This window comes from Sarcophilus harrisii, chromosome 1, assembly GCF_902635505.1.
Source record: "Sarcophilus harrisii chromosome 1, mSarHar1.11, whole genome shotgun sequence".
In the NCBI taxonomy this organism is placed as follows: Eukaryota; Metazoa; Chordata; class Mammalia; order Dasyuromorphia; family Dasyuridae; genus Sarcophilus; species Sarcophilus harrisii.
The window spans coordinates 347,033,018-347,053,712 of record NC_045426.1 but is presented as its reverse complement, the minus strand read 5'-3'; the positions used below and the strand labels follow the sequence as shown (position 1 = coordinate 347,053,712).

Here is a 20,695-nt window from a genome sequence, read left to right as displayed (position 1 = left end):
CATTAACATCGCCTGAGAAGGGCCTCAGAAGCCCCTCTAATCCAATCTCCCTTCCCCTCATTTTCCAGAGAAGGAAAATTAAGGCTTGGGGAAGTCAAGATGTGCTCATCCCCACACAATAAATAGTGAAGGAGATGAAGGGAGGTCTTTTAAAACAGTTGTGAAAATCCAATAAGGCTTCATTTATTCCAAAGTTTGAGTAGGCCTGAAGTACTTTAAGCATTAAGTCAAGGGCGTACTTAAGCCCCCTTCCTGCTATCCTCCTAAGGGCATACTTATGTCACCTTCTGGTTATCCTCCTATGACATCAGGGTCTTTCTGTATGGGCAACTAGGTACTTATTGGTCAAGTTCAATTTCTTGGGTAGTTCCCGCGCGTTTAGAACGGAAGATCCTCAGCCAATAAGGATGAAGGTCAGAACGTAAGATCCTCAGCCAATAAGTGTGCTAAGAGGTGGGGATGCCCTGCCTTCAAGGAGCCCGCTGTCTAATGAGGGTCAGAACGTAAGATCCTCAGCCAATAAGGATGAGGGTCAGAACCTAAGATCCTCAGCCAATAAGGATGAGGGTCAGAACCTAAGATCCTCAGCCAATAAGGATGAGGGTCAGTGACGAAAGGGGGTATTTGCGTTAGGGATTAAGTGTTGACCCTACTGCTTCCTCCATTCCATTATCTGCTCCTCTCCCCGATTCTCTCATATAATAAACTTTGCTTTGCTTCTAGAGCTCTCTCCAGCTTTTTTATTAAGTAGTGTCTGAACCACACAATAGCAAAGGTAGGATTTAGCCCTTTGACTCCCAACATTGAATCACACTGTTTCACAGATGTGGGCCAAGCCGAAACTCTCCCGAGAGCAAAATCAGCCGTTTTTTTCTTTAAAAAAAACTAAGTTTCTCCCCATCATTACCACCTCACACCCCGCGTCAATAGCGTTCCACGCCCGTGCTACGGTAGCCGAGGAGGCAAAAGTATCGGCGCAGGCGCAAGCGCAAGCGCACATCCTACTTTTCACTCATCCCGGTTTTTCCGGGGCCGACTGAAATCTAGAGAAAAGGTTGCCCTCCGTTGGGATGAAAGGGTCTGGTATTATTAGCATAGGTCCCTCCCCCCCCACCGCCTAATCAGACACCCCACTGGATGAGAAGATGAGAAGGCCCTCCTTCCACTTTGCTAATTGGATACTGAAACCAGAGGGCGGGCTGAGGAGGGGCGAATCTGGTTGCATCAGCTGGGGCCGTAGTGGTGGCCACGTGGCGCAAGCGCAGTGGAGGTGCGTGTCTCTGGGCTGCTGGTCCGCCTTGTACTTTTAGACTCCCTGGAGTCTTCCTCGTTTGCCTTTCTTGCCCCCTTCGGCAGGCGAGCTTTCTGTTCCCCGTTGCCTCTTCGCGGCCCCCCGTAGCTTCTGACGATGTCTCAGGAAGCAGCAGTCGATCCCACCGGGAAGATGAGTGGGGAAGAGAAGTCGGTAAGCGCCCGGGAGTGCTCGACGTGGGGGAAGGGAGCGTGCAGGACGGCCGAGGACTGCGAGGCGTTGTTTCCTGAGTCCCGAGCCCATCCTGGGCGAGGGGAGGAGGTCCTTGCGAGTGACGAGAGCCCTCACTTCCGCGGCTCTTGAGGGGGGCTCCCCGTTTGGCGTGAGGGCGGTTGTAGTTCTAAGGCCGGAACTCCGGGTGTGTATACCCAGGCGGAAGGACGGGTTATCCATCCCAACCTGTTATTTACACATGAGGTTAAGTGACCGACCCACGGTGATGTGAACGCTAGGATTTGAATCTACGGTTATCCTATTCAAGCTGGTGCCAGTCGGTGCCAAGTACAGTATTAATCAGTCAGTAAATATTAAGCACCTACTGTGTGCTAAGAGCTGGGGATGCCCTGCCTTCAAGGAGCCCGCTGTCTAATGGGAAAGACAGTATTAATCTGTCAAATATTTATTAAAGGCCTGCCATGTGCCAGGCACAGTTTATCAAGGAAAGGTCAAAAGTGTCTATCCTTCAGTTCAATCTAATGGGGAAGATAACAAAGAAAGTTTATCAAGGAAAGATCAAGTGTCTACACTTCAAACTAATGGGGAAGATAACAAAAACATACACAAAAGATCAAGTGTCTATCCTTCAGTTCAGTCTAATGGGGAAGATAAAGAAACATGCACATAAATGCATACACACATATATGTATGTAAACTACCTACAAGATAACAGGAAATAATAGGATAGGCATTAGAATTAAAAGACAGATTAAAAGAAAATTACAGAGGTCATTTTATGATTCAGTATAATCCTCTAGAAAGTTCTCTGGATTTTGATTCAAGAGAACCTGGGTTCAAATTTTGATCCTAACACTTTTAATCCATGATTTTTTTTTTTAATATTTTCAATAGTATTTTATTTTTCCAAATATATGTAAGAGATAATTTACAACATTCATTTTTGTAAGAGTTTCTGTTCCACATTTTACTCCCTTTCTCAACCCTCTCTCCAAGGCAGCAAATAATCTGATATAGGTTAAATATATGTCATTCTTTTAAACATATGTTCGTTTGTCACATTGTGAAAGAAAAAACAGACCAAAAGGGGGGAAAAATTAGAAAGAAAGAACAAAAAAGTGAAAATACTATGCCTTGATTCACATTCAGTCATCATAGTTCACCAAATTATTGAAAAGAGCCAAGTACATCACACATAATCTTGTTGTAACCATGTGCTCTGTACTTTTGGTTCTGCTCACTTTATCCAGAATCAGTTCATATAAGTCTTTCCAGGCTTTTCTAAAATCAGCCTGTTCTTCACTTCTTACAGAACAATAATATTTCATTACATTCATGAATACCATAACTTATTTAATCATCACCAACTGATGGGCATCCACTTAGTTTTCAGTTCCTTGCCACTACAAAAAGGGCTACCACAAAAATTTTTGCACATGTAAGTCCTTCCTTTTCCCTCTTTTATATTTTTGGTGTTAGCAACTCGAAAGTTTTACTAATATAGAATGGAGGGGATGAATTCATGCATCTGAGAAATAAAAGTGAAGAGCTCCTAGAATAACAGAATAGCAGCAAAAAAAAAAAAAAAAAAAGGAATTCGGAATAAATTCTAAGATATATTTTTATTTTGTTAAATTCCACAATTATGCTTTTATAAATTAACATTAGTGTTTTTTTTAATTTTGAATTTCCAAATTCCCTGCTTCTTCCCACACATATATCAATTATGAAAAATAATGCATTTTTAGCCATGATGCAAAAGGAAAAGAGAGAAAAATGGTAAAATTATGTTTCAAGTTCATCAGTTCTCACACTGGAGGTGGATAACCTTTTTCATCATGGGTCCTTTGGAAGTATCTTGAATCAACTGGAGATGACCCTGGATGCAATGGAAGACCTAGGTCCTTTTAAACTAAAGTCTTCAGCATGTCTCACTTTGACTGAGTCTGTACCTATTCAGTGATTAAGTCTAGGCACTTCAGTTGTCCTGATTTGAAAATTGGTCACTAGACCCAGATGGCTGCAGAGGGGAAAGTGAGGTAGGTGTCCTTGCATCTCATAACATCACCTCCCTTATGTCACAGTGGAGAATTAAAGACCAACAATTCATTTCACTTTGCATCAATTCATACAAATCTCAAGTTTTTCTGAAACCATCCTGCTCATCTTTTTTATAACACAATAGCATTTCATCACAGTCATAGACCACAACTTATTTAATCATTCCCCAATTGATGGATATCCCCACAATTTCTAATTCTTTGCTGCCACAAAAAGAACCACCATAAATATTTTTGTACAGTTAAGTCTTTTTTCCTTTTATCTTAATCTATGAGTTTTTTTAATCCAGAAGATTAGGATAGAGGGAGAAAAGTTAGAATTTGTACTTTATATGCAAATCTTCACTTTAGGAAAAAAAAAAAATAAGAAAATATAACATTTCCAAGAGGGGCACTAGGAATAAGAGTTTGGGGAAGCCTTCCTATAAAAGGGAGTGTGCTAGTCTTTGCATATTGTCCACAGCTTACACAAAACTCCACGAATTCCACTTTTAATTTCTTATGCTGACCTTCAATATATCAAAATGGTGATAGGAAAAGTTGAGATATGAAAGGGATAATTACATTATTCCCATTTTATAGATAAGGAAGCTGAGACAAACACAGAAAATAACTTGCCCAGGGTCACAAAATTAGTAAGTAGCTGAGGTCAAATTTGAAGCTGGTCACACTAAATTTGTACCAACGTGTGAATCTTCAGGAGAAAGAATCTATCAAAGCTGCTTTTGGAGGAGTAAATCAGTCAGAAATGGAATCTATTAAAGCTTCTTTGCCATTCTGCATTGGCATCAGGTTTATGAGTGGCCACTGCAGTCTCAGTTTGAAATACAATGGGGACACCTACTCTTAGTCAATCGACAAACAAATAAATAAAAGATTAACACTGAAAGACTGGGATGAAACCAAGGGAGGAGTGATTGATTATATCAGCAGGAAATAAATCCTATAATTGCTTTTTTATATATTCAGGACTTCATATACTTCATATAAAATGAAAGAAATGAATATAAAATAGTACATACTTGTACCTGAATCCCTTCTACCTAAACAAGATTTGTCTCGTACATACTAGCTGCTTATTACTTACTACTCATAAAATTAAAAAAATTAAGTTGAATTTTTTGCTAATTTTATTTTAGCTACTTCAAAAAATATTCCCAAATTTTTAGAGGAAAAATAAATTTAAACTGTACATCCCTAAGCTTTATTTTTTTTTTCTCTTATTCAGTTAGGTGGAGGTGAAGAAAAGAGAAAAGAAGGAGGAAAAAAGAAAAATAAAGAAGGATCTACCGATGGAGGTCGAACAGAGGTAAATTTTTAAAATAGACACTGTATCAGAGTTTAGTTGGAAGAAATCTATTTTTTCTTTTGATATTCAAAGTTAGATCTAGGAATTATAATATTTAGGAAATAAAATTTTGCTTAATATGATCATACAAGTTTAAAGGAAACATCATGGAGAATAGATTTTTCTAAAAAGAAGAGAATTGAGATTAGAAGCTCTTCATGAAGAGATTGGAAAGGATTGGGATGTCAGAGTTAAAGAAACTTACTGCAGATTAGGGTGAACCTATTTTAAAAAATAAAAGCTAAAATGAAGACAACCATAAAATTGGATTTGGTTTGCTTAACTATGCTTATTTTTCACAAGGAGTGCTTTTTTTTTTCTAAATGGAAGATGAAGCTAGAGCTAGTGTTAGTGATACCAAAATAAAAAAAGAAGAGGGTCCTTAAAAATTAAAAAAAAGAAAGCAACAGATGAGAACAGGAGGTTTACAGGGTGATATATAAAAGCAGGATTTGTTTTGGACTAAAATTGAATTTATATTTGGAATGGAGATTTACAGTTTTATATGTAGTTCTTTACATATGAAATTTATTTTTAAAAAATTGGGGGATTAAATATTGAATTACAAAAATTAAAATTCTAGACAAAAACTTTAAAAGGGGGGAGGAAGGGGAAGATAAAGATCAAGAGGGGTTTAATGGCCAAAAAGGTTAGAAACTGATTTCAGGACATTAATGTAGTTTGTAAGCTTATATTGAAAAGAAAAGGAGTTTAAAAGGAATCTAGTTTTCTGAATTCTGGAAGTTGGTATAGACCAGAGATTGAAAATGTTTTAGATTCAGGCTGTCCATTCTGGGATTTCTTAAGACTTAGAGTGGACACTGGGAAAGACAAATTGCTCTGGAATCTAAACATCTGGGTTCAAAAGCCAGCTCTCTGTCACATAAGAAAGTCACTTAATCTCCATGGTTCTCAGTTTTATCATCTGTATTTAAAAAAAAAAAAAAAAGGCCATTGAGATTGCCACCCACCTCTTCAATCCCTTTTAGTTCCATAATTTATAATCTTTCTCCTATCCCTGAGACCTTAAACTCTCTGTACCAAGCCATATTTCAGCTCATCTCTGGTTGTAGTGTGACAGGGCATAATTAGCCAGCCTTATATCCTTATGTTTTGTTTGATGTTGAATGCCTTTGAGCAATATTCCACTTTCTGTTTTAGTCATTCTAGGTGTTTTACTAGTAGCCATTACAAAATTTCCAGTGCAGTTCAGTAGAGCAAAGGAACCAATTTTTAGCTATATGTTAAAACAGGTTTCACTTGCTTTTTATAAAGATCTGTCTCTACCAATTGTATACTGATTAATTTAAAATGCCTTAGTTTACTTCTTACAATTCTTCCCCCTCAGCAAAGGACAGTCTCTTCCTTACCTAAGAATATAGAATATTGTGAACTTTTCTGTCTTTTTCTACCTCAAAATAACTAACCATCATTTTCCTTTTTTATCTTTTAATTTTTTTTTTCTTCCTGAACAAAGAGCAAGTCCTTTCTGCCAAGACCACTCCTTTTATTTACACCCTTTCCAGCTTGCTTTTTTGATCATCCCCATAGCTTTCTTGGTCTTTCTTACCTTCACTTGATAGTGCCATCTCCTCAACCTATTACTGTATCTCTATTCTTTTCACACTCAGAAGAAACTGTTCAATCCTTATTTCTTCAAGAACCTTAAGTGAAACTATTCTCTAGAGTTAGCAGTCTCTTAATTGATACATCTAGTACCCTTTTCTCAGTCTTCATCCCTCTTAAACTTTTACTTCTTTTAATAGTGCTGAATACCCTTTCCTCCTAAACTCTCTTTTCCTATAACATTTGTGATAAATGTTATAGATTCATTGAGTGAATCTATAGGAGTGTCCCCTGGTTTCATCCTAGTCTTTCAGTATTAACCCTTTATTTATTTGTTTGTCGATTGACTAAGAGTAGGTGTCCCCATTGTATTTCAATGAATCTATAACATTTATGATAAATTTCCTTGGCACAAAGCAAGTTTGAAGGTGATCGCAATTCACTGAGTAACAGTTCATTGAGAGTGAAAATGTTTTATGAGGATATTGAATCTAAAAATAGCACCAAGTTTTCCTTTCATTAATAGTAGTTGTAGGAAACCCTTGTAACTAGAAAGTGAGAGACTGAACTTTTGAAATTATGAGCTTCTTTATTCAGACAAAAGAAGAGTTCTGAGTTTCTTACATGGGATACAGAATATGGTTACAGTAATCAATACAGTAATTTGATTCCACTTTTGGAGCTGTGGAATCCATTAACTTTTATTCTTTCCTAACTTCTGGATCCAATAGTTGCCAAATTTTGTCAATTTTGCCTACATTTCACAGCTTGTATCTATCTCCTTTTTTTTTGCTTACACAACCGTCATTGTTGTTTAGCTCTCCCATTTTCTCTTGCCAGAGCTAAGGTAGTAATCTCTTACTTAGTCTCCTTGCTTCCAATTTCTATCCTAGTCAATCCATTCCTCACACCACTACCAAAATTACATTTCTAAGATACATTTCTGCCTGCATTACTTCTCTGTTTCCAAAGTTTAGTGGCCCCCGGTTGCTTCTAGAATAAGATCCAAAAGCCCCTGGTTGTTGGATAAAACCCCTTCCATTTGACTTCAGATTTCTTTTAAATTACTTATGCTCACATAGTCTGTGTTCTAACCAGACTGGTTTACTTCTAATACTTCTCCCCCCTCCCCCAATATGATTATTTATCTCCCACCTCTTTTGCCCTAGAATTCCTTCCCTCTTCATTTTCACCTCTTGGAATCCCCTAAATTCCTGTAAGACTTTAGTAAAGAATGTCAGCCATTCTTTTTTTTTCCCCTGATACCCATCTTCCCTTTTCCCCCATCAGTTTTTATTGCTCTCCTCCTCTCTAAATTACTCTGTATATATTTTGTACTTAATTACTATGTAAATGTTGAATCTCCTTAATAGAAAGTAGATTCAATAAGAGCAAGAACTGTTAATATTTTTACTCAGTAGCCCTAAACTTAGCACAGTAACTTGTATAATAAGTGAGTGTGTTAGTACTTTTTGAGTTAAAGAAACCATTTGTTTCCTATAAATACATGATTTAAGTATAAGGAAAAAAAGGCCAAGGTAAGTTATTGATAATTAAAACCATTTGTAGTCCCATATTAGAGTCAAAGAAAGTAGGGTGCTTTTTGGATGCTGAGTTATTCCAGTTCTTTACCTTCAGGGACTTCATATTCTAATAGAGAAGAATTAAAAACAGTCAGTGCTATGTTATTAATGCATAGTAACAATAGTGTATTTACTCAAATAGAGATGTATAAACTTTGGGGACTTCTCAAAGAGCATAATTAAAATGAATTTTTTTTTTAAATAAATGATCTAAAAGAGAAAGTTCATAGTGAAATTTCTGAGTTTTCAGGAGACAGATCAATGAGAATAAATTACAAAACAAGATTTTGGGAAGCTATTTGAATTGGCAAGAAAAAGAGTAATAAACCTAAGAAAATCAGAAGCCTTTCATTAAAATCATCTCTAATGTCTCATCATGTTTTTTCAGTGACCCTCAGTTCTTTAGTTGTGCTAACAGCCTTTGCTGCAAAATATGGGAATGTTCGAGATTCCTTATGATGAGATTTCATGCCTGTTGTCTGAGAACTAGCTAATATAACTCCACAAAGAGTCATTACCAGACAGTTGGCCAGCAGATGATAAGGTTTTTGGTGGGGGGGGGGGGGGTGGGGGGGGGGGGGGGGGGGGGGGGGGGTGTTAATTTGTATACTGGCCATAACAGCTTCTGAATACCACCTGCTGTGGTCACAGTTGGTCAGTATCCACACTGATTAATATAATGCATCCTTAAAGTACTGACGCCAGTTTTGATAACTGGTGTTATAAAGCACAAAGCATATTTTAATTCTTCGGTCATGAAATCTCATGAAATAGATAAAAATGCAAGCAAATTTTCAATCTTGTAAAGTTTCCATGACCGTGGCAAAACAGAAAAGAAGATTGAATCTAAGAATCATATGACTTTATGACATTAGTAAACTTTAATTTAACTCTTGGTATTACCCTTTATGTTTGGCTTCTTGTCCATCCAAATGAGAAGACACACTCCTAGAAAAACTGAATTACTGTCATACTGATATTATCAATATAAATGAAAGTAAAATGAAGAGCCAGTCACAAAATTCTCCTTAGAAAAGCAAATGAAGGAGCCAGTTTCATTACCTACTACTGCTTGCCCTTCCATCCCCCCACCCCCAGAAAAAAAAAAAAATCACTTCATGAAATACTTGGTTATTTCACCTTGCAGTACAGGTGAGCACAAATAAAAAGAACACCATGAGGATGATTACTGTTTATGTGCCAATGTCTGTTGCCAAAGTAAAGAAGAACATAGATTCTTGGAAATATTGATAGGATGCATAATTTCTCAACATTTATGTAGCTGCTAAGGCACAATCTGATAATACGACTCCCTGCATCAAAAACTAAGCTCCAATGATTTCTTTCCATTATTCTCTTTCACACTCTTCTAGCCAAAAGGGTTGCAGTAGCTGCTTCCCAAATGTGGCTTGCAGTTTCACCTCCCTGTAAGTCACTGCCCATTCATACATTGATCTTAGAGATGAGTTGTCTCTAATTTAAAAAATTCTCATCTTCCTTTAATTTAGCTTATTTTTCTCTCTGGATTTTCACTACTCAATCCTGGGAAAGAAAGAGAAAGTTATATTATGCTACATACATGTGGATATATGTATACATCTTCCCTTGACCAAAAAAAAAAAAAAAAAAATATGTATTGTGGCCAGAAAAGCCCACAAAATGCAGGGCAACTTTAGAAAAAATTTTGGAAACCTAATTCTTGGAGACCAAAAAAAAAAAAAAAAAAACTCAAAACAACTTCATCTTATTCTTGAACAAAATTCATGGTTTATCCACACTAAGAATGCTAACTGTAATAGAACCAGAAATGTTTTGATGAGAGGAAAATCAAATTATCAAGCATTGAGGAGGTCTCATAAAAGTAGTGACTAAAATGACTGGTGTTTTCAATAGGAACAAAGATCAAGAAGGGGGGGTATAATTGAAATCTATGATGTCATAATTCATTCAGCTTTGATCCTAAATTCAAGATTGCATGATTGCAATAAGAAGTAATTGAGTAGTGAAAATTCAGAGAGCAAAATAAGCTTAAGTTAAAGAAAAATGAGAATTTCTAAGAACAATGTACGAATGGGCAGTGACTTACAGGGAGGTGAAACTGCAAGCCACATTTGGGAAGCAGCTACTGCATCCCATTTTGGCTGGAAGAGTGTGAAAGAGAATAATGGAAAGAAATCATTGGAGCTTAGTTTTTGATGCAGGGAGTCGTATTATCAGACTGTGCCTTAGCAGCTACATAAATTTTGAGAAATTATGCATCCTGTCAATATTTCCAAGAATCTATGTTCTTCTTTACCTCTGCAACAGACATTGGCACATAAACAGTAATCATCCTCATGGTATTCTTTTATTTATGCTCACCTGTACTGCAAGGTGAAATAACCAAGTATTTCATGAAGTGACTTTTTTTCTGGGGGTGGGGGGATGGAAGGGCAAGCAGTAGTAGGTAATGAAACTGGCTCCTTCATTTGCTTTTCTAAGGAGAATTTTGTGACTGGCTCTTCATTTTACTTTCATTTATATTGATAATATCAGTATGACAGTAATTCAGTTTTTCTAGGAGTGTGTCTTCTCATTTGGATGGACAAGAAGCCAAACATAAAGAGTAATACCAAGAGTTAAATTAAAGTTTACTAATGTCATGAAGTCATTTGATTCTTAGATTCAATCTTTTCTGTTTTACCACTGTCATGGAAACTTTACAAGATTGAAAGTTTGCTTGTATTTTTATCTATTTCATGAGATTTCATGACCGAAGAATTAAAATATGCTTTGTGCTTTATAAGGCCAGTCTTCAGTCCTCAGACACATTCTATCATTGGGCCTTTGCTTATCCCATTTGGAAGGGCTTGTACTTATAACCTCCATGAACCAAGAATGATCACTTGCATATCTCAGTGAGACAATGAACCCAGGAGTTTTGTTGAGATACTTTTTTTGTCCAAAAACTTTTCTCAAGAATCAACTTTTTAATTTGTTTAGATTTTAAATAATATTTTGTATAGCATTGCTGAATATATGTAAGTATCAGTGGGCAATAGCTAATGTCTTTAAAAGCCATTTGGAAATAAAAGTTTGGGGGAAATTGTAATAATTCTTCAATCAATTACACAGTTATTGTTCACATTATATGTAATTATAGTTGCTTGCTGAAAGTATACATTGTTTTAGATGAATGGTAGTACATAAAATCATTGTAATTTAGGTGAAGTCAATAATTTGAATGTCACTGCTGCCTGATTATAGTTTCTTTATTTGAATTGTGGCACATGTTCATAATAACAGTTGACTTTGGCAACTGATGAAAGTCGTTTTCGTAAGCCGTTTTTTTCCCTTTTTGAGCTTCTGAGATGATTTATCCAAATTATATTTGGCAAGTGTTTTGGCAGAAAGAGGAAGTCTTAAGCAGAAGAATTTGAAGTAGAGATGAAAATGGTGGAGGAAATGAGTTATATTTGTCAAAATTCTAGCAAAGTAAACATTGAGGTTCTCCAGCAGTTTGCCACAGCCATCTTCAAATAAGCTACTAGCAAGAATGAGAAAGGAGTAGAGAATTCATTTGCAGCAAAAAGCAAAAGCAAGCAGAATTTTGCACTGACTAGACTCAAATATACAATGTTATATTTCTGTCATTGCTAAGTAAATGTGATAGAAAACCACAAATTAATGTTATCTCTGTATGTTTTTATTTTATTTGTTTTGTTAAAATATGTTTATTTATTTTCACTTGCAGCCTCTCATTCTTGAGATTTTCTCCCTCTTTCTCTCTGTCTCCTGACTTCTTCCAAGTAAAGTACCTGGCATATTAGGTGCTTAATATATGTTTGTTTGTTCCCAATTATATTTTATTCTGATTTGGCTTGCTGGTCATGAGCTTGATGCCTCTGCTCTTGAGGGGGAGCTTCAGTGGAAGCTGTAGAAGGAAGAATAACTTCTGGGAGAAAAACATAACAAGAGTCAACAATGAAGCATATGTCCTCAGAGGTCCATCTAAGCAACAGATCCTGATACAGGGAAGCAAATGAAAAAGGAAAGGGGATCCATAAGTACAAAAATAGTTGTACTGGATCTTTTCAAGGGTTGCTCCAAATTAGAAACTAATAATGTCCTTTATGAGAAATGGCTAAACAAATTATGATCTGTGGATGTAGTAGAATATGATCTGTGAATGTCGTAGAATATTGTTGTGTCATAAGAATGATGAAATAGCCAATTTCAGGAAATCTGAAAGGACCCTAGAAGAACTAGGAGAATAATCTTTAAAATTATAACAGTATAGGAAAAAAAAATTTTAAGTCTTTACAGATTATCACTGAAAGTCACAAGTTATAAAGAATGAAAATAATACACACCACTCACTTCCTAACAGAAAGGTGATGAATTTAAAATACAGAAAGAGACATAGATTTTCATCTGGGACCAATGTGAGAATTTGTTTTGGTTGGATTATGCATTTGTGTTTTGAGGGCTTTATATTATCATTGTTAAGTTTTTTGCTCAATGGCAGAGTAGTATGAGGATTGGATAAATCAAAGAAAAAAATGGTTGAAAAAGAATTATAATTAGCAGTGTCAGTAAAGATATCACATTTTGAGAAATTGTACTAAAAACAAGCTCACCCAATACTTTACTATTATTATTTTTTTTGTTATAGATATCTATGCAAGCTAGATTATATTGCCTTATGTTTAAGTTTTTTATTTGTTAATAGCTTGTATTTTTTAAAAAATCAAAGCTTTAGGCTCTGTAGAACAAATGGTTTCTGGATAGTTTAGCTGCTTTTCCCAGCTTTTGAGTTTTTTTGTCATTTATCTTCCTTGTACAGTACATGAGGAACACCATAGGTGGTGGCTCAGATATTGATGGAAAGAAGTTGTTTGAAGTAGCTTCAAATCCTTTTTTGTCTTCAGTTTTGTGTGAATATCATAATGGATACAGTGTCTTTCTTCTGGTCATGCATCTACTTGTTGATGGGTTAACAGTGATGCAATAATATTTAAAGCACAAAGAGAAATCAAATGTTTGTAAACCATTTAAAACTGTTACAGTCACTAGAAACAAAAGGAATTCTTTTAGTGCAATGATTTTTTTTTCCACTGGCTATCAATAATCAAGTGCCATTGTACTTATTCTCTAAATATTTATCAGAGTGATCTTTCTAAAGTCCAAGTCTGACTGTGTCCTCCTCCCTAAACTTCAGATGGCTCCCCATCAACTCTTATACAATTCTTTAGCTTTTGAATGCCATCACATTTCTCCCAATCTCCCCGCACACACTTAATTCTATCTCCTTCCTTTCTCAGCATTTTCACTTGTGGCCTTTCATTCCTGAGATTTTCTCCCTCTTTCTCTTTGTCTCCTGACTTCTTTCAAGTAAAGTACCTGGCATATTAGGTGCTTAATATATGATTGATCAGGTTATCAGGTCTCATGTAGAATATTATGTTCAGTTGTATGTATAAATGAATGAATGATGAATATTTATTATTAATTATCTTAAGGCAAAAATATTTTAAAGAGGCAATCTAATCCATCTCAAAAATCCTCTATCCTCTTTTTCAGATGAGAATATCTTGAAATGTTACTTTATAAGAATAACCTGTTTCGTTTACACCAACTCAATTACTACCTTTTTCATATCATCAAAATAAAATAAAACTTTTAAATTAAAGATGATCATTTATTTAAAGAAAGTATGCTTGCCTTTCCTTTGTTTTCCTCATTTTCTTTGTCTTGCAGTTGAATCCTTGGCCTGAATATATCAACAAACGTCTTGAGATGTACAATAAACTGAAAGCAGAAAATGATGCCATTATGTTAGAGAAAGCTTCAAAAAATAGTCAGCCAATTAAAGTCACCTTACCTGATGGTAAACAAGTTGATGCTGAATCCTGGAAGACTACTCCATATCAGGTGGCTTGTGGAATTAGGTATGAAACATACTTATTTGACGTTCTACTCTTTTATAATCAAATTAAGTTGCCTAATGTAGTTTTATATTTTCTTCTATCATACTACATAATACATACTATTCATACTACAAAAGATAAAATAACTCATTAGGGTTTAAATAAATCTATAGTTTTATGGATTTAAAAGTCAATTTACTTTGAAAAAAAATTGTAATTTTAACCTCTTTAATTTTGATCAGAAATAATTATCCTATATTCAGAAACTTATCTATCATCTTGTTGAATATTAAAAAAACCATAATTGGAGATAGAAAGAACACCCAAGTATTTACAAGTAAGATATCCTTATGACCTTAAAGACTTGGCCACCCTTAAAGAGTCCATAAATCCATTAGGTTTATATATGTATACACACACATACATACATACATATATGTGTGTATGTATCTGTATGTATATATATGTGTGTGTGTGTAAAAGATTATGTGGTATTTCAGGTATCTATAAATCAGAATGTTTGTTACATGCCTTATTTTGGAACACTACACAAAAGTACAGGGATAGGGGAGAACAGGAGGAAATTGTTAAATAAATTTCTCTTATAAGAGGAAGGTGCAGAATTTTATAACTGGAAGAGTTAATTATGTTGTAATACTTGTTTTAAAAACATGAAGTTATTCTAAATTTTCCTTTCCTTGATTATTCAACTACATTGAAAGCTCCCAAGAGTAGTTTATTTACTTGCAGTGTCTTGGAAATAGTGCATAATAAACTATTGATTTGATTTGATTAAAAAAAACTTTAGAATAAGGTCATGGTGAGGTCCTTGAAACTATAGCTAAAGCTTTATACACACACACACACACACATACAAAATGTATCACTTAGCTTTCAAATATTCTTTATTAGTGTATGAAATACTTTGTTACATCTAAAGCTTGGTGAGACTAATGAAGTATCTTTTTACTTATTAACCCAGGCCAGACCAGAGTTAAACAGGTTTTTATGAGCTTTATTTCACTTAATAGATAAAATAATGGATCTGTCCCATTGTCATTTGAAAACAAAATATCTTTCCAAATTTCCTTAATAACAAAGTATTATGAACAACTTTTATTGTTTACCATAACTGTATTGGTATAAGCAATGGGAATTGTTTATTACACCTTCAAAAAGAATGTTCCTGTACATAGTTAAAATAATATTCTTATAGTTATCTGCAAAGTTGCTTTACTATATTATGTTTTAGGAGAACAAATGCATGGTTTTAAAAGTCACAAAATTATTTAAGCTTAAGAAACTTATTATTGAGGCCTGAGTCATTCAAAATAAATTTTTTTTTTTGTGGTAAGATAATTCTATGTACTAATAGCTTAATTAAATACCACCACCCCCCCCCCCCCCCCCCCCCCCCCCCCCCCCCCCCCACACACACACACACACATATACTCACACACACATGTTTTTGTCATATAAAACTGATTTTTCGGGTTAAATGAGAAATTTTATTCCATAATAAATTTGGAACTTTAGAATTTTAGATTTGATAAGATCTGAAATTCATCCATTATTTTTGGTTATCCTTTGTACTTTTCAGGGCTTTTCCCCTTTTATTTCTTTGATTTCATTACTATGATTTTAGATTTTCTTAGTTTTCTTTATAAGTCCATGAAAAAAACTAAGTGCTGAACTAAAAAGAATCTGTCCTGCAGGTTGATATTTCACATAAATTATGATTATCACCATCATCATCATCATAATTATTATTATTATTATATATATTTTTTAGTCAAGGACTAGCTGATAACACAGTAATTGCCAAAGTAAATAAAGTCGTTTGGGATCTAGACCGCCCTCTGGAGGAAGACTGTACCTTGGAGCTTCTTAAATTTGAGGATGAAGAAGCTCAAGCAGTAAGTTTTTAGTCATTGGTGTTTTTGAATTATTGTTTGCTTTTATTTTCTTTTCCCCCATTTGTTTAAAATTCTTGCCTAAGCAGAGTGCTATAAATGAGTAGCTAGAACTCACAAACTAATTTCAAAGTTTTTTTGTGCTGAATTTAACACTAAAATGACTTTACTTTCAAATTTATATTTGTATTTTGATCTTAGATTAAAGGAGAGAAAAGAAAAAACAGACAGTGCACACATGTGCATATGCTTTTATTAAAAAATCAAGATGTGGAATTAAATTCTTTTTCATTATCACAAAATTTGTTGGGAGAAGGGTGAGCTAGATCATTTTTTTTACATAATTAATCATAAATTTATGCAAAATGAAGTAAGCAAAGCCAGGAAAACAATATTCAAAATGTTGACAACAATAAAATTATAAAGTGCAACAATTACAAAATATTGAAACTAAAAATTCTAAAGAACTAGCTTAACCCCAGAGAAGAGATATGAGAAGATATCTCTCTCTATTCTTTTTCAGATGATGGAGTCCACAAGGAATGTTGCAATAACATTAGGTTTTTTCCTTGTATTTCATGGGTATTAATGAATTTCTTTCACTCGTTTTTTTTTTTTTTTTTTTATTTAATAGCCTTTTATTTACAGGATATATGCATGGGTAACTTTACAGCATTAACAATTGCCAAACCTCTTGTTCCCATTTTTCACCTCTTAACCCCCACCCCCTCCCCCAGATGGCAGGATGACCCGTAGATGTTAAGTACATTAAAATATAAATTAGATACACAATAAGTATACATGACCAAAATGTTATTTTGCTGTACAAAAAGAATCAGACTCTGAAATATTGTACAATTAGCTTGTGAAGGAAATCAAAAATGCATGTGGGCATAAATATAGGGATTGGGAATTCAATGTAATGGTTTAGTCATCTCCCAGAGTTCTTTCTCTGGGCATAGCTGGTTCAGTTCATTACTGCTCCATTGGAAATGATTTGGTTGATCTCATTGCTGAGGATGGCCAGGTCCATCAGAACTGGTCATCATATAGTATTGTTGAAGTATATAATGATCTCCTGGTCCTGCTCATTTTACTCAGCATCAGTTCGTGTAAGTCTCTCCAGGCCTTTCTGAAGTCATCCTGTTGGTCATTTCTTACAGAACAGTAATATTCCATAATATTCATATACCATAATTTATTCAGCCATTCTCCAACTGATGGACATCCATTCAGTTTCCAGTTTCTAGCCACTACAAAAAAGGCTGCCACAAACATTCGTGCACATACAGGTCCCCCTTTCCCTTCTTTATAATCTCTTTGGGATATAATCCCAGTTCACTCATTTTTTAAAGAAAAAAAAAATTCTGTTATAAAAGATGACACTCTAGGACATTGGGAAGGTTATGGCATATATGGAGAGATCCATGAGATAGAAGGATGTCAATAGAATCTATTTTTAAAGTGATTAATCAGTATAATATACTGAGTAAAAATCAACCCATCAAATTTCCTTGTTTGGATTTGTGATAAGCACATTTTTGCTCAGTTACATTTTCTTTCAAGGAGAAGCTAAATAGCTTAGTAGTAAGAATATGCTTTTAGTTTATTGAACTGTAAATTAAGATTTTTTCCAAAATAACTTTCATTATGTCGTGCTATTTTTAAAGAAAGGATGTATTCCCTGCCCTTTTTCTTGGGATCCTCTATTTCATAAAAACAATTTTTAAAAAATAATAATTTTTTATCAAAATTACAAATGCAAATTTTAAAACAAATACCCTTTAAACAAGTAATAAGTTCAAATATAGCATAAATCTCAAAATTTTGACTTATCATAATTGGAAAAGGAAAAAACCCACCAATATTATGCCATACATTTTAATTGTTGAGATTTGCCGATGGCTGGTGTTGTTTGCCCTTCTTTCTGGAAGAGGACCATGACATCAGGGAGGTGATACCATAATGTGCAAATGAATTGGATTTAGAAAGGGCTGTGCAGGATCTTTTCTCTCCAGAGCTATCATCTGGGATTAGTGACCAGATAGAGATGACCTTGGAAATAATGGGAGACTTTGGCCTTTTTAAACTTAAAAGCACTGCAAGAACATTGTGTCACTTTGTCACCTTCACAATTCATTTGTGTGCTTTTAAAGCTCTGTTCTGTATTGTTAGCATCATTTCCCTTCTTTTATATAATTGTGGGCTATGTATATGCTGCTTCTAGTTCCTATTTCAATTTTCTTTGCTTTACATCTTTACATTAGTTTACTGTATTCTTCAAATTTGTCGGTTTTAATAGCACTATAGTAGTTCACTGTATCATTCTCCAAGCATTAGATTGATTTTTACTACTATGTATTTTTAAGATTGTGATCAACATTTTTTAAAGATAGATTCTTTTTTTCCCCCCATATATGCCATAGTAGGGGTTGGTGAGCTCTAGGACCCAATTAGTTCATGAAATTTATTGTTTCTTGTAAGATTGCTCCTCAAAAACTCACAGTATTTTAAAGATTCACCAAAAACAGCAGTAAAATGGAGTAAGACAATAAAATTTGAAAACTTAAATGACTTCCTCAAAGTATCTTTAAAACAAAAGTCATTGTAAAATTTCTAGTCAGGACACATTCAAAGGTTCAACTATAAAGGTTTATATTTATTGAAATAAAAGACATTGCCTATAATAGACAGATAATTGTTTTTATAATGTAAGGTTTTAATAGCCAGCTTAACTTTTAGTTACCATTTTATAACAATGCACAGCAAATTAGCATTTATAACATTGGACTGTTTTTACATAGAGTGCCTTTAAAAGAAAAATTAAAATGCAACCCTTTTTAAGTGATCAATGCATCTCTTTCTAATAACACATGTCCTTGAAAATATCCTCATACAAGCTCTTGCATTCACTTTACCAAAAATAATAGGCAGGAACCTATTTAAAATAACATAGCTTATAATTGCTTTGGTTGAACTATAGTTGTGATAGCATGGAATGTATGATTTTTGAAACCCAGAATTCTAGTTACCTAATATAAACTAGCATTGTAAAATCATTTATGTGAATGTATTTCTTTCTGTATTTTTTTTCTGACAATACATATGTATCTGTCTATGATAAAGAATCTAAGTACCTTGATAGTAGGTCCATAAAAATCACATACTTTGTTATATGTTACCTTACACTTTAAAACTTTAAAAATTAGGAATAAAATGTATATATAAAAGCTAATAAATGTGCTGGAATTCTATTGTGCTGTAAGAAATGATGAAGGGCATGGCTTCAGAAAAACCTGGGAAATCTTATATGAACTGATAAAAAGTGAAGTAAACAGAACCAGGAGAGAGCAGTCTACAGAGTACTTGCAATATTGTTAAAATAATCAACTGTAGAAAGACTTAATAACTCTGATGAATGCAGTGATCCATCATAACTCTTGTTGTTGCTGTGTACAGTGTTCTCTTGGTTCTACTCACTTCATTTAGTATCAGCTGATCATATCTTACAGAACAATAATATTCCATAACATTCATATACTATAGCTTATTTAGCCATTGTTCAACTGATGAGCATCTATGCAGTTTCCAGTTCCTTACTGCTAAAACCCAATAAGCAATTAAAATTTTTGTAAATTGAATGTTTTTAGATGTACTGGAAAGTTTACTTACAAACATCTTATACTGAATTCTCTTTATACATGAAAGATCCTCTTAAATTTTCCTCTGCTTAAGTATCTTTCTGTATTTGGATTAGTTTAAAACAAGTTAATTACTATATTTAAAAATTATGTTTATAACACCCAATTTTTTTGTTTGTTTTGTAGACTATATTGTAATATATCCCTGAGACTCATATGACTGTATTTATCTTTAATTTTTCAGGTATACTGGCACTCCAGTGCTCATATAATGGGTGAAGCCATGGAGAGAGTCTATGGTGGATGCTTGTGCTATGGTCCACCAATAGAAAATGGCTTTTACTATGACATGTATCTTGAAGATGGGTAAGTTCAATCACATTCTGATTGTCTGAATACATAAATTTGAAGGCTTCATAACATGTCATAATTAAAATGATTTGGTTGATTTTTTTCCCCTTAAGTTTTGCTTATAGAATAAGTTTGGTTCTTCTTGAGTTAACACTTAATATTTTCATATTAAACAATTTGCACATCATTCTCTGCAGGTAAGGCAATGCTACCTCAAAGAATTTTTAGTTCTTAGGTCTCAAAAGCCATAGGGACCTTATCTGTGGGGGCAGGGTGAATAATAACGACATATATCAATAGTGTTTTTAAGTTAGCAAAGTGCAAAAACTTTTTATATTAAAAAGTGCAAACTCTCCAGTGCATTATATATGTATATGTGTGTCATATACATATGTATTCATATATAGTATATACAGACACTATATATGCACATTACATATGTAGGGAGGGGGCAGCTAGATGGTACAGTGGTAAGAAATACTGCATCTGGAACCAGGAAGACTTATTGCTTTAAATACTTACTAGCTGTGTGACCCTGTGCAAATTACTTTACTCGATATGTCTCAGTTTTTTCATCTATGAAGTAGTCTGGAGAAAGAAATACCAGTCACTGCAGTGTCTTTGCCAAGAAAACCCAAATAAGGGTCACAAGAGAGTCAGATACCATTGAAATTATTGAACAACAATCTTTTTGTATATATGTGTGTACATATATACATACACAATATGTGTATCTGCATATATGCATGTATGCATACGTACCAATTTTCCTGATGAAACCCCAAATGTTTTTTGTTTTGTTTTAAAATGTATCTTTGCACTCTTCTGTTATTGAAAT

General features: G+C 34.3%; 1 protein-coding gene across 1 annotated transcript in view; it reads left to right on the top strand.

The window, feature by feature from the left end:
• Positions 1-1,040: 1,040 nt before the first annotated feature.
• Positions 1,041-20,695, top strand: part of TARS1 (threonyl-tRNA synthetase 1) — a 37,882-nt gene continuing 18,227 nt past the window's right edge. Inside the window, exons 1-5 of the mRNA XM_031945879.1 lie at positions 1,041-1,465; positions 4,775-4,855; positions 13,783-13,973; positions 15,745-15,868; positions 19,751-19,872. Of these exons, the coding sequence (XP_031801739.1) occupies positions 1,409-1,465; positions 4,775-4,855; positions 13,783-13,973; positions 15,745-15,868; positions 19,751-19,872 (575 nt within the window). The 5' untranslated portion in view covers positions 1,041-1,408. The remainder of the gene's footprint in view (positions 1,466-4,774; positions 4,856-13,782; positions 13,974-15,744; positions 15,869-19,750; positions 19,873-20,695) is intronic.